The sequence below is a fragment of the Candida tropicalis genome, assembly GCF_000006335.3.
Source record: "Candida tropicalis MYA-3404 genomic scaffold supercont3.10, whole genome shotgun sequence".
NCBI classification, from domain to species: domain Eukaryota; kingdom Fungi; phylum Ascomycota; class Pichiomycetes; order Serinales; family Debaryomycetaceae; genus Candida; species Candida tropicalis.
Window position 1 is genome coordinate 207,728 of NW_003020039.1, and position 15,374 is coordinate 223,101.

Here is a 15,374-nt window from a genome sequence, read left to right on the forward strand (position 1 = left end):
TAGGATCTGATACATAATCCGTACATGTTTGCATTTTATGAAGCCCTACATGATATTATATTGAATTAAAAAGTTGATTTTGTATTGGCGCCGTTCATTTGGTTGTACATTAACAATAGCTTAGTATGTTATACGTGAGTTGGGTGAATTTAGTTTAAGATACTGATTGTGTATTCTAGTACACATTTGTGGATATGTTTAATGTAATTCTAAATTATGTATAACATCACCAAGTAATACACATGTACATTGTAAAAATAATAACAATAATAACAACACAGAATGGGGCTTCTATTACAATTATTTCCTCCACTCCCATCTCGGTCTGAAGATGCCTTCCTGGTTCCATTTCAGCAATACATAATAAGATAAAGAAAAAAGACGAAAAAAAGAACGAAGTTCATGTACCGACAATTCAGTGTCCACTAATTAATATTATTATCATCAACATAAATTAATCAAGTGTCTAAAAAAAAAATTCTTTTATTATGTATTCTAAGTTGTAATGTCAATTTTAATTGGGTTTCCTGGATTTCTATTCCATTACTATAATCAGTAATGGGTTTCATACAAATAGTCAAAGATACATCAAACTATCACCTTATTGTCTAACAGCATACATTTTCCTTCGATCCCATTCCATTTGACCTATCAAAGAAAAAAAACAGTCAATGCAATATAAATGTTTCGTTATTTTTAGGAACTTCTAGAATATCAATTATTATTAACGGACGGAATAGGATTCTTCCTTCCCCCGGGTTGTTGTTATCATATTCAACTATACGATACATAAATCCCATCCCCTCCAATTAATTAATCAAATTTACAATGATTTGACTAAACGTTTTATGATCATGAATGATCTTTGATATTATATTTTATAAGCAAATATATATACTTCATTTGTACCATCAACTGAAGAGTTCTTGGTATCAACGATTACACAGAGTTTATATGTACAATCGGGTGTTTTAATATTAAAATTATGTTGTTGAACCCGTTGTATTTGTTAATTTCTCCCCCTAATCAAATTATGTTAATTTAATTTCAATTCAAATTTCTTTTTTTCTTGTTCCTATTCTTGTTCTTGTTCTTGTTCTTATTCTTATTCTAAAAATATGTATATGTTGTCCCTACTATTATATCATCAACAAATATACTTGCTACTGATTTAGATTAATGATCTTTAGTTCCAAATTAAATTTGAAAATCCCAATCGGTAAGTACACGTCATCCATAAAAAAAAACAGAAATCCAAATCTGAAACTAAAAAATTTGATTAACAACAACATGATTAAACTGGTTAGTAAATCATTATCAACAGTTTTTGGTTTAGTTTATGATGATGATTAGAATATTATTATTATTAAGCTTTCTTCTAAGAAACGTAAGTAGAACTAAAAAGCAGAAAAAAAAAAAAAAATAAAAATATTGTTTTTGCTTAGTTAATTTTGTGGTTAAAATTCCCCAAGTTTTGATTGTTGATGAAAATTTAAACCCCAGACGCATAAAGTAAAGCAAACAAAGGGCATTGGGGATTAAGTAAGAAGGGATTCTAGATTTATCGTTGATCTTTTTAGTTACACATGTATGAATACTTAAATATGTATTTACAAAAAAGAAAAATTTGGGTTTGCTTTGGACATAGGTGTCCTGGTTTGCATGTCTGTGTGTGGGTATGTGAAAATCATCAATTGAAACAGGAACCAAATTTTTATAAGCAAGCAATGTGAGAAATAACGATTTGAATGTCTGTTTAATTATCTGCTGAAACATTTTATTCTAACCATTCGTATTATTTATCATTTACTATGAAACCTACATATCAAGATATAGATATTTCGTCGAATAAAAGAATGTGCAACCTAATTGTTGGGGTGGGTAAAAGAAAAAAAATAATTATATACGCTCTTGTTTCTATTAATAATATTCGTTCTTTTTTAAAAGACATATGTATGATGTGCTTGATATTATGGATAAATCATATGCCCACTGAAGTGTCATAATACAACTTCTTGGAATTTTAAAATGACTTTTCTTTTGAGGTACCTTGAGATTCTTGAAACTGACTTGAAGTGTATTTTATTAATTTCCTTTCCTTTCCTCCCCCCCCTCTTTCCGAGTGTATCCTAATGTACCTAATTTAAAATAGATCTAGATCGATCATTCAAGTGAGATGTTCGTAGTTATTAAAGAAAAAATTTCAAGGGGAAATACTCAATATTCGAATAGCTTGAGAAATCCACGATGTAAGGCGGAAAGTTACCCACTTGAAAGATGATAAAATATTAAGATGCAAAATAATGCTTGATAATCGGTCCCTACATTTGAAATCATCCCATGGTTTTGGAATACTACCAACTTATACTTGATGGAGTTTTTTGTTTTTCTTTTTATCGAAATTTCAAACAAAAGTAAACCATCGTCTAAGCTCAACAACTATCTTCTGGTTATCATCAAAATCAGTTACCAAAAGAATTCGATTGCTCGTTTTCTATTTTTTCCAAGGTTACCTGTTGCATTCATATAGATTTAGAATTTGTGAAGAATACATAACAATCAGAGTAATATTATTTCACAAATGGTGTTTCGATAAAACAATTGAAAAGTTTATCGGATACTGATCCCGTGTATATACTCCGTACATTAAGCCTCCCTCTAGAATCGTTATCAAAAGGGGGAAGTATTTACGTTTAAATCATGAATCCATTTCTATAAGGTTGTTATTGTCGATATATGTCTTCCACGCTTACCCGTTTATTATTTATTTTTTGATATTTTGATATTTTGCGCTTTATGAGAACATCTGATTTCTTCTACTAAAATTAATTTGGATTGAGGCAACTTGACACATGAAAGGACTAAAATTTTAGTAATATAAACCATCTTGGTCATATATTAACAAAGATCACAAATACGAATATAGAAGAAACACAACAGTAATGAACAACTATATACCTATTAGGAAAAATTACCATCAAAAAGGAATTTATTTTCGGATTAATTAATTATTACCCCTAGAAGGAACCGGCCCTGAATATTTGATCTTGACATGATGAAAAAAATAAAAAAAAAAAGACAGAGGCCATAAGTGTTAACACAAAGAGTAACTTACTACTTGAAATAGAGACAGCTTTTCCCCGTTCCAGCTTAATTTTCTTTAATGAGAGACTATACAACTTTCTTTCATGACTTGATCAGCTTTGAATAGACGACGAAAATGGGACTAAAAAAAAAAGAAAAAAAAAACTATAATTCATTATGACAATGCATTAATATGATTATTGTTTTTTCTTTTTGATTTCTAGACTATACAGATATTATCAGGTAATAATTATTCTATATTAGATTGAATAATCGAAGTACAAATCCATAAGAAACAATCGGGTTTATTCAAGAACTTGTTCTAGAAAAACTGGGATGTCCTTTAATTGTATTTAAGATCATGTACAGTACTTTAACTGATACATATGAATAATAATAACGTTAATAATAATAATAATTGGTCCTATATTCTATCGTCTAATAGAATTAGAATATTCTTTTGAAAATATTGTGTAATCCATTGATTCCATCTAGATTTGCAAAATGATTAATAGTGTGACGTCTCTCTTTTGTAAGTTCTTCTTTCCCTTTGATATTTAAATTTCAACATAGTTGGTTGAAGATCACTCCATCAAATCCAATAACCAATATCTACAATATCAATCCAGCCACATATTATACTTTTCTAGTTGATTATGCTACCAATTGGTGGTTCTTTAAGTGAAAAGTTGTTGATAGTTTGGGGTGGTTTCGTTTTGTGTAATTCCAAAATTAATTTTACGTAATGGTGCATCATCCCGATGACTCAAATTTAAACTTTTTATTGTTTGTCAATTTGTAACATTCAAATTTTACTCTGCTTACATAATAGAACGTGACACATGACGGCGGAAATGAGCAAAAAAAAAAGTATTACTTTCTGTTTACCGTTGTCAATCCCACCGTGTGGACCAATTAACAACCATCACGTGAACAGTCTTAAACCGCGGTTACGTATTTATTGGAATTATACTTGGTAAACGACGGCACTGTTTACTATAACTACAACCAGCATTTCTTGTGGACACTAACAGCAGTCACAGAGGTTATTAGGGTCATCATGTTGTGGGCTGAAGAGATATGAATCAAACCACAAACTATTGATGAGCAATGAATATCAACGACATGATGTTAATTATTATTCGAATTTCATATGCATACTACCATGTGTATATGTTGATTTTTGTCTTTTTTTTGGAAATAACTTTTGGACAAAGGAGAAAGGACAAAGGACTCGTTCATACGTCATGTTATAAGCATCAACATCACGACTTGGTTTAACTTTTATGTGTAAAAGTGGTTGATTCTTAACAAGATATAGTAGAACAGATCAGATATTTCGAATACTTGATTGGCAGGGTGGATACCAACAGAGTGATTTGAATTGATGGTGGTATTAAAAAAACCCTTAGCGAACCCTTAGTGAACCCTTTTTTTTTTGTTCAAAATTATTTGTTTATTTTCTTCTTGTAGTAGTTGTTCGTTCATTTGATCGGTTCATTATAATATTCCACATCTTACATTATACATATTCCTACATTAAAACCACACAAAATTATCAACGGTCCTTTCACAGCCTCAAGAAAAAAATAAAAAGAAAAAGAAAATCGAAATAAGTTAACTTAAAATCGATTTGTTTATAAATAAATCAACTGCAACTTTTAAGTTAATCTCATAACCCATTATTATTAATCCAATAAATATTGTGAAATTTTTATTTTTTTGGAATGTTTTCCTTCTCTGTGTTCACCCATCAGGTATTCATTATCAAACCAGCATCTCCCCCAACTCCCCGCCCCCCCCCCTTTTTTGTCGTCGTGTAGTAAAGAATGGATATATGGCATTCTTGTTTTCTCTTTTTTATGATAAATGTATATATTACCATGCATAAATGGGTATGTCTAAGTAAAACTAAAATACTTACATATACCACGTTAAGTGCTTTTTTCTTTATTTTATTTTATTTTAGATTTCGCTATTGAAATTAAAAATTATCATAATTGAACGTCTCTTAAGATTACCTTTCCCCGTCCCATGCTTGTTTATTAAAATCTTATGAATTATAATTAACTTAATTTAAATTTATATCATTCGTTTATATATGACCTATTAATTTTGTTTCTTCATCCGCGATCATTGGTGTGATCCCAATTATAATAAACTTAATTTGGTCCTTCTTTTCTTCTGTGATCACAATATAAATCAAATCTCTCTCGCCAACTCTAAACGGTCACAATAATAAATTTAAATCAATATTTTAACTATCATTCTCTGATAAAAATAGGAATGGTTTGGAGAATACAAAGATTTTGATTTTGATATTTTTTATAGTGGTATAGTATTTCAAGTGAAAAAAAAAAGAAGCACAATCACGAGTGCCGCACAGTACACTACAGTACACTACATTACAGTAGTTTGCCTTTTTTTTTTTGTCTATTTTATTATTATTAATTCTAGTTTGCACTAAAAAGAATCCTTTTGAACTCCTGGGCAATTATAAAAGCCGGAAATATCGTATGATTTCAACGTATGTTTCAAAGGAGTCTGAAAAATCTGAAAGGGTTCCTTTCAATAATGTCAGTGTTTGTGAAAGATAGGTTATGTCCGTATACCTTTTAATAATGGCTGAACTTGTTTAGTTAGATAATATCGAGATTAATCAATTGATTTTATCCAAAAGGCGATGTAAATGTACGCCTCATTCTAAACCCAAAATAAGGGGGCGACAGGAAAGTAGAATTACAATGGATACGTAGAAAAGTTGTTTTCCGATCATATACTTAATTGGGAATAATTCAAAATACAAGGGCATATCTACTCCCAGAATATTACAATTATTGAACGAGAATAATAATAATACCAGACCCTTTCTTTTCAATAATAATCACCCAAGAGTTTGTGATATTTATAGATTATCTCTTATTGTGTTATCTTTTTGATTCAAGCTGTTGAATGGGTTGGATCAAAAAAAAAAAAAATTTCACTTTTTCATCGCAATTTTTTTGTCTTTTTCTAATTGCATGTCTTTAAGCCGCTAGTAAAATAGAACAGAATAATTTCTAGGTTATACGTTCAGTTATTGTAATCTATTTTCTTTTGTTGCCCTTGTGGTGGAATTTTTCGTAAAAGCAAGTCTTTTCATATATGTGAAAGATTTTTGTCTACATGTCTTCTAGGTAACTACATCATTATTTCAGTGGCATTGGTTTCTTTACTTATTCTTGTTAGAATCATATTTTGACATATCATCTGGAATGAGGACAAGTGGTTACACAGGTTCAAAACGAAGATGATATGTATTCAATTAATGGTTTTAGAAAAGAATTTTAAAATAAATCTACAAGCAGTTGGAGATAGGCGGAAACCTTAGTTTCACATTCCTAATAGAAAGGACAAAGGATCTGACTAAATATAATTTTAGTCTATCTCGCACGTGACATGGTGCGTGCGTCAAAGAAAAAAAAATAGATTGCAACATCAAAAAGAAATCGGAATTTCTTTTTTTTTGCGTTTTTTTTCGCATCCAATTGTACCACAAATCAATAATCACATCCCATCTTTGAAATTAATGAAAACCAAAAATTACAAAACACGTCTTTTGTGATTAGACAATAAAAAAAAAAGAAAGAAAAAAAAACTGCTAAAATAGGAAAAATTTCTTATTGGTTTTAGTTGGCTACACCTTTCATCACTTGTCCTTTCTGCACTCGCCACTCCTTTCCTCATCTTCAGTATCTCTTCTCTCCCCTCTTCTTCTTCTTCTCCCCCCTCCCAAGAATTATTTCAGAATTCACCAAATGCATTACATTGCTTCAACGATTACTACTACAATTAGACTGGCATTTAACTATTTACCGAAAACCTTTAGATTAATCCGGACTTCAATAGTATACAAGAAAAGAGGATGAGTTTTTAGAGGTTATTAAAGTAATCAAAATTGATTATATACAAACATTGCCTCAGAAGTAAGGGTTTTGAGAGTAAATGTAGAAAGAAAAATAAGAGATCAAATGTTGATTAATGAATCATTGTCTCAATCTGTATATTTTTAATGACGTATTTTGTCTTTCCTGGATAAATCCTTTTTTCTATTTTCTCTTTTCTGTTTTCTATTTTCTATTTTATTTTATTTGTTGCTGTTTCTGTGTGTTGATCATACATATTCTTCAACTCCTTTTTGGGTCAATACATTTGCATGTTGCCCAAAGAAAATATTACTTGTTTTTATTTATACATTTCGGCTTTTTATTTTTTTTTTGTGTTCGATCATCTAACTTTGTAAACAGTACCAGTAACTGCACGTATATGTTAATGAATATGTATGTGAACATGTATATGTATGTGAAGGTGAGCATATACTTGTAGGTAAACATTGTGAAGAGTGTATGTTTTGAAATATATGATTGTTCAGAATAAATTTACTGAATTAAGAATTAAAACCGATATGTGCCTTTTATTGAATAAAAAAAAATTGTAAATATTTTAAATTGAGATAATTCGAAAGTTTAATAGTTCGAACTAAATCTAGCAAATACAAAGTTGTTTCTAATAATAGATATTTGTTGAAATGATACAAACTAGAATAGCCCTCTGGGAAAACAATGCCACGTTCTGAAGAACCCTTCCTCTCTAGACGAAATAACCTTAGTGAATATACGAACTGAGACAACAAACCTTTGATCTTCTCAAGAGAGTACTTTGTTTTTTCTAAAGTTGGTTGATCATGATGTCATTCCTTTATTTTAGTGAAGTGACCCAAAATTATATAGTTCAGAGACATACATACACGCATTTTTAGTATTAATTTATACATTAACATATTCATATTGCCCTAGAGGTAAGATGAAAGTTTTTCTTGAGAGTTTTAGTCCTCTCCTTCTCTTTCTCTTTCTATTTTTGTTAGTACATCTTTAACGACGCTCTATACTCCCCGAATCATTTCAATTATAATAGGAATTACATCTCAAGAGCAACATAGAAAGGTAATAAATGGTAGAAAATATTAGCATAAGTTTTGTGTTTATTGGTTTGTAATATTTTTTAAAGTCTAGTTCGGAAATATGCTACAACTCGTGAAGTCTATATTTTTAAGAAATTACTAAAGAAGAAAAGTTTACACGCCAATTGTTGAGTTTGATAAAAAAAAGGAATTAAAAACCAAGATAATATGTAGATAGTACTAAATTCTGATTAGGAATTTCAATTTAATTCGTGTTTGAATTATATCCATTGTCACTACACGGTAAGCCCAGCAAATATAAGAATGGTAGTATTAGTCCAAGATAAGTGATTAGGGGTGCTCAAAAGTCAGAGGCATTTAGGTGCTCATTGCATACTACAACAAAAATGATCATGTCTTTTTTGTTAACCATTAGAATCTATTGTTCAACTCACATAACAAGAGGTAATCATTTGCATTATGTAGCAAGCATTAACAACAACACGTTGCTCTTTCTCGTTTGTTGTCTATGTTTCCTGTTTAAAAAAATCATGCTTATTATTTTTTAAAAAAAAATCGTTTGATCGTCTAATCTTCCTATAAACAAAATTGCATACATCATGTATATGCGAATGCAATTGATTTGTATAAATAAAAAGGGTATAACGATAGATGACGAATATAACAATAGCACGAATTTCAGATTATGGCAAGTATTCATATTGCTTTTTGCGTGTTAACTGTTGCTTTTGTGTATACATCAAAACTGGCTCTCTGTGTCTCTCTTTCAAGATTGTATAGACGAAACTAAGAAACTCTCGAATGTCCACTTAAATGCGTTCTGTTGTTAATTGGAAATACTATTCTTTTCTTTTTTGGTTGTTGTTGTTGTGTTTATAATGCACGATATTGAAAAGCACTAGGAAACGAAATTGCTTGTTGCTTGTTACTTGTTGCTTGCTATATCAACTGATGACTTGATATATATAATTGATGAGATTGATGATAATGATGAGACAGATACAAAAAAAATAGAAGATGATCATCCGAATGATATATACACCAACCACATTTAAATTGGGTTCTATCTGTTTTAAATGAAACCCTTGGTTTGGGTATATTATTCATTATGTAAGTTTTAATTTCGATCTCAACCGAAGATCTAAGATCGTCGATCTTGGTCTAAAAAAAAACGGCTTCCAAAATTCTCTCTCTTTACAATCATAATGTTCACCATAATATTTCAGTACTTACTAGTGTATAAATTACAGAAGAACATCAGTTATGGCTTCTGACACCGAACACCGAGATATTACATAAGGAATTTCATCTTAGTCGTCTAAATCCGGATAAATTGACTATTCCAGGCCATTTGAGTGAGTTTCAAGTATTAAACTGTTGTTTTCTGTGAACTTTTCTAAATTCTAGAATTTACAATTAGACTTATCCTTTCTGCATTTGAAATTTCCACCATTAAGTTTAAATCATTTGTGTTATATCGTCAAGGTGATTTAGTATTCTATATGTATTTGGAAATTACACGTTATACTCCATTTCATGCATGTATATGATTGTTTACAATTAGAAGCAGAGACTTTGTTCGTTATGATCACTTTTCTGTATTGTTTAATGATTATACATAGCACTATATTTCAATTCATGCATGATAAAAAGAAATTTATCTCCTGTCTAGATTAAATGGATATCTATTTACTTAGTATCTGCAATATTTTCTAAATGGATTTCTATTCCTTTTTTGTGTTTATTCAAATCATGATAACGCAAAACATAAACCCTTATATATGTATGTAAATTCCAAAAATAGTACACTTTTAGATAATTACACAGATTATAATTGTGTATAATTGTAATGGTTTTCTGCATTTCTGTGAAAAGGTATATATAGAAATTCTAACCTATGTTTTTGGGTTATTTTACATTTGAGCGGTGGCAGCGCCGGCCCTCTAAGACAAAGGTATACTACTTTTGGTTAAATGCATATCTAATAGTTATTGAAAAATTAAACTTTTTTGTTTTCTTTATACCTCTACCAGGCTTAAATCGTCGTTTACACCCCCTAAGTAATTGAATTGATTATCTTTTATTAAAAGAGGCAATATGCAGATTGTACATTTACTAAGTAAAAACAAAAAGAAACTTCGTTGTAAACTATCCCTTGTTAAAATTTACTTAGGCTATACAGTTTACAGTTTATCTCTTAAATATAGCCAAATTTCGTTGATTCAATTAAATAAACTCAGCAGTTACTATGTTGGTGTGCTTGATTATCTATATTTGAGAACTATCCCCAACTAGCAACAACTAGTAATTATAAATGAAATTTTGAAGAATATCAAAACCTTTCATTAATTTTAGTTTTTATCTTCTTCCATTTTCACTTCCTCCCCCCACACACATCATCTCTATCATCATCATCGTTCTTATAAAAGTAATATCATTACACATTACACAACATCAAACAAACATGCTTTCACTTATTTCATCCTTTGAGTTTTTTCTCCTCATGATGATCATGTAGATGTAATAAAATCAAAACAAAAGAAGATAAAACACAAATACATTATTTATATATCAATTTCAAAAGACGACGTAATGTATGAAATCGAAAATAAAACATGATCATTTCTATTTCATTTTCCTTTGTTGTGTATTATAAAATTAATGTACATTTTCTTATTTTCATTATCATTATTCATAATTATAAGCATTGTCGTTACATATCACTGTGGTTATTGTACCCACATTTGAAAAATTTCGTTTCTTTTTCGTTTTCATTTTGCAGTAATTTTTTTTTTCGTAGTTGTTCCGTGGCTTTCTTTCTACACAAAAAAGAAAGAAAACCAAGCACATGATATTAGCCACGTGATATACAACCAATGTTCAATACCATTGGAAGACGATTTTACAACTCTACAAGGGATAATATAATTCATTAAAGTAATAATTATAATATTAATAACAGTAGTATATATTGAATAGATATATAAATAAAATTCAGAATGCTAGAAATCAATTTCGAAAAGTTAGTTACTAATCAAAGACGTCATGCTAATTAGGCTCCTGACAATCTTTGAAATTCATGATAAGATATCCCAATTCTCTCCATGCTCGAGAAATTTATAAGATCGATATTCAATTTAGAGTAAGAAACTACTATGTTTATAGGTCAACAACATGATTTTTTTTTTTTTTGGGATCGTTCAAAGAATTCCCTCTTCACCACTCGCCCCTCCTTATTATTTCATTTGAACCTTGGACACGACTAAATAACGTGACCAAAACTAAAATGTTAACCAATCAGTATTGATTAACACAACAAAGAGGAACAGAGATCAGAAATTAGTATATAATTAAAGAAGAATATGTTATTAATTACAAAACAAACTACAATTTCAAAAATAACTTTCATAATATAATAGAATAACGATGAGATATATATATTAATATGAGTATAAAATATTGATTATGCTAGATGATTAATTTTCATTGCCACTTCAACTAATTGAAGTGATAATGCTTGGTTAGTAAGTTAGGTCTTTACCCAAACCAAATTCATATACATGGATGACATAATTATTTTCACACTATATTATAAAATCACATAAGTTATAAAAGTAAGAAAAGCAGAGATTTATTTTTGAGGTCATATTTTACTCCAACGATTTGTTGGAAAGAAAATTTTCTTTTTTCTTCTTCTTTCTTGTACTAATACACACGACCCTTTTCTTTATGTCTCTTAGTAACTCAAGATTGCCCTATTAGTAGCTCTACATTGATATATATATATATCTAGTCGAATCAACCTACTTGGGTATTCCATCCAGTTATCTACCTATTTCGGAGTCCCCCCTCTTTTCTATCGATGTTATTTAAATATGTCATATTTTCAATAATCAGAATATGAATCTTTCCGATTTCCCAAATTGAGAAATTTTCATCGGTATTTCGGAATTTTTTCTATTTTCTCCGCAGTACAATTCCGATTGATTGCAAAATGGGAAGAATAACTCCGTTAACTCATCGACAAAAGAGTATTTAAGCCTATCTGAATTGCTTGTAGATTATAAAAATTTGCTTTCCAATGATGTTCTGTAATAACAAATGTCAGAGAAATCTATTGCAGAAGTTAAACAATTATCTGAACAATTAGGTGATGTTCATTATAATATTCTACCACTTCGAAAACTTTTAATTTGTTTAGGATGTTTATCATTAGCTTTATTTGTATCATTTGTTGATCAAACAGGGTTAACTATTGCTTTACCTACAATAGGTAGAGATTTAAATAGTGAATCTACAATTAATTGGGCCCCAACTGCTTCATTATTAGCAAATACAGTATGTCAAGTAATATTTGGTAGATTATCAGATATTTTCGGAAGAAAAATTATGTTAATTTTATGTTTATTTGGATTATCAATAGGTGATTTAATTTGTGGATTTGTTAAAACAGGAATTGAATTTTTTATATTTAGAGCAATTACTGGATTAAGTTGTGGTGGGATACAAAGTTTATGTATGGTTATTTTAAGTGATGTTGTAAGTTTAAGACAAAGAGGTAAATACCAAGGTATATTAGGTGCCAGTGTTGGATTGGGTAATTCAATTGGTCCTTTTTTAATGTCAAGTTTTATTGAAAATAATTCATGGAGAAATTTTTATCATATGATGAGTCCATTGGTATTCTTAATTATGATTGTTAATTTAATATTTATTGATAATAAACAACAATCAAAGGAATTAAAATCTATAATTACAAAATCTCAACAGTTTAAAAAATTAGATTATTGGGGGATATTATTTGGTTGCTCAAGTATTATTTTATTGTTAATTCCAATAAGTGGAGGTGGATCAACATATCCTTGGAATAGCTCGTTGGTAATTTCAATGTTTACCATTGGTGGAGCATTATTTCTTGTATTTCTACTTGTTGAATGGAAAATACCTGAATTACCCATGATTCCAATGACATTATTTACAAGGATATCATTAGCTCTTATATTAGGTTCAAATTTCTTTTTTGGAATGGCTTATTATGGATTTACATTTTATATTGCTTATTACTATCAAATTGTTAGAGGGTTGGATTCAATTCATTCTTCTATTTTGATGTTACCATTAGTTATACCACAATCTGTGGTTTCAGTCATCTCCGGTCAGATAATAAGTTACACTGGTCATTATATTTATGTTGTTATATTTGGATATTCAATATGGACTTTATCTTGTGGATTGACTTTATTATTTGATTTGAATACAAATTATGGAATTATAGTGATTGTGTTGTTACTTATGGGAAGTGGGGTTGCTTGCACTTTTCAACCAACTATGGTGGCTGCTCAAAGTCAAGCTAAAAAATCTGAAAGAGCTGTTGTTATAAGTTGTAGAAATGTGATTAGATCATTTGGTGGTGCTATGGGATTAGCTATTGCTTCTTTAATAATTAGTAACACTTTAATTTCTGAAATTAATCATCAACGATCACAAGGTGTCTTACCAAATGATTACTTAAATTATATGCAAAATCATATTTATTCCAAAATTGATACTTCTGTGCTAACTCATGATCAAGTTGTGGTGGTTAGACAAATGTACATGACATCAATTAGGAATTTTTTCTATTTAACAATCCCATTATTAGCTATCTGTTTAATTACAAACCTATTTGTCAAAGATAAAGGTCTACAATGTATAGATGAAGAACCAGAAGAATAATAAAACACCCACACACATATACACACGTATATTTTTTTTTTTTGTACACTTATTGTAGATTGTTTAAAAAATCTTGAACATGTCCACCAAATTTATTTAAATCAATATTTTCTTGTAAATAATCAATTCCTTCTTCAACCATTTTTTGAATATCATTAAAATCAGGCTCATCACCATCTTCATTACCAAATTTATTATTCATATATTCAAAATAAGCATTTGGTTCATTGATATTTTCTTTAAACTTCTCTTCTGCTTTTTGAGAAAAATCATTAAAATTAACATTATTTATCAAACTCCATAAATTAAATCCATTTTCATTAACATGATTACCTAAATTCCATAAATGGTAAATTGAATTTTTTAAAAATGGCAAATCTTGATTAATAAATCTTTCCCATCCACGTATATAAATAATGAAAACAAGAAAAATGAAAAATAAAACCAATAATGTTTTAATGGTCATGATTAAGAAATTAAACCATGTTTTAAATGCTCTAATCAATACTCGATAGAAAATATAAACACCAATTAATAAGAATAATATATTGGTTAGTTCAGGGTATGTTCTTTGTGCATGAACGATAAATGTTATTGAATTTCTAAAGAATACCTCTAATAAAAACACCACAACACTTCCAATTTGTACTATAATGTCCTTGACCTCCACCATGGTTGAGTACTAGTCTGTTGAAATTAATGAATAGCTTATATAAAAAGAAAAATCGTGAAACTTAAATACCAAAAAAAAAAAAAAATACACTACACCTACACATATTTCCATATCAAGCAAAAGAAAAATATATAAAATCAGTAATTGACACATTGTACACGACACAAGTGGCAACCTGAAACCCTAAGAGAAGTTTATCCACACTTACACGACTTTTTTGATAGTATAAATACTCATCGAGAGTCGAATAAATTTTTTCTTTCTTTCTTGTTTTCCCTTTCTTCTTTTTTTTCTTTGAAAGTTGTCCTCCGAATTTACAGAAATTTGGCAATTTATTTTTAATGTATTCAATATGATCAATGCCTTTCGTTCAACTAAGACTTGAAAGCTTGTTGCTAACTTATAATGGATTGATTTTGATGGTTTCGCCTATTAAGTTAGGGAAATTTCATTGATTTCTGATTCATTCAGTGACTTGTTAGAGAGGATTTGTTTGATTTATTGATTATGTTGGTGGGTAAATTGTTGATAAATTGTTCGGACAGATCAATCTGTGGTTATTAAGAATATTTTAAAGGTCTAGAAACTTTAAAGTGTCCCGTTATATCACTACATCCAATCTCTACTCTCTTTTTCAACTCTCGTTTGATGGAATTGCATCCATCTTCTTGTGTAGATTTGAGTGAGCAATTTGAACCGTGTAAAGTTGTTTTGATTCAAGAGTAACCTATCAACTGTTTGATAAACTGGCAACAATGTTATATTACGTAATTGTTAGCGATCACTAAAAAAATTCCATGTTAGCCGCAAGAGAATTTTTTTTTTTTTTACAACAGCCAGACAACACACAGCAAAATTGATTTTCATTGTTGACACACAGAGGAAATCAAAATCAAAGCCAAACAGAGAACAGAGAACAAAAAAAAAATAGAACGAAAAAAT

General features: G+C 29.3%; 3 protein-coding genes across 3 annotated transcripts; 1 reads left to right on the forward strand and 2 right to left on the reverse strand. All coding sequences in view use genetic code 12, as the record gives it.

Annotated features, from left to right (window-relative positions):
• Positions 1-1,332: 1,332 nt before the first annotated feature.
• CTRG_05873 (uncharacterized protein) lies at positions 1,333-1,776 on the reverse strand (the record flags this gene model as incomplete). The annotated part of the gene is made up of 1 exon (XM_002546349.1): positions 1,333-1,776. One exon carries the CDS (start codon positions 1,774-1,776, stop codon positions 1,333-1,335), a length of 444 nt encoding a protein of 147 aa, XP_002546395.1.
• Positions 1,777-12,145: 10,369 nt separating this feature from the next.
• CTRG_05874 (uncharacterized protein) lies at positions 12,146-13,759 on the forward strand (the record flags this gene model as incomplete). The annotated part of the gene is made up of 1 exon (XM_002546350.1): positions 12,146-13,759. The coding sequence occupies one exon, from the start codon at positions 12,146-12,148 to the stop codon at positions 13,757-13,759; it is 1,614 nt and encodes a 537-aa protein (XP_002546396.1).
• Positions 13,760-13,808: 49 nt separating this feature from the next.
• CTRG_05875 (uncharacterized protein) lies at positions 13,809-14,432 on the reverse strand (the record flags this gene model as incomplete). The annotated part of the gene is made up of 1 exon (XM_002546351.1): positions 13,809-14,432. One exon carries the CDS (start codon positions 14,430-14,432, stop codon positions 13,809-13,811), a length of 624 nt encoding a protein of 207 aa, XP_002546397.1.
• Between the last annotated feature and the right edge of the window lie 942 nt (positions 14,433-15,374).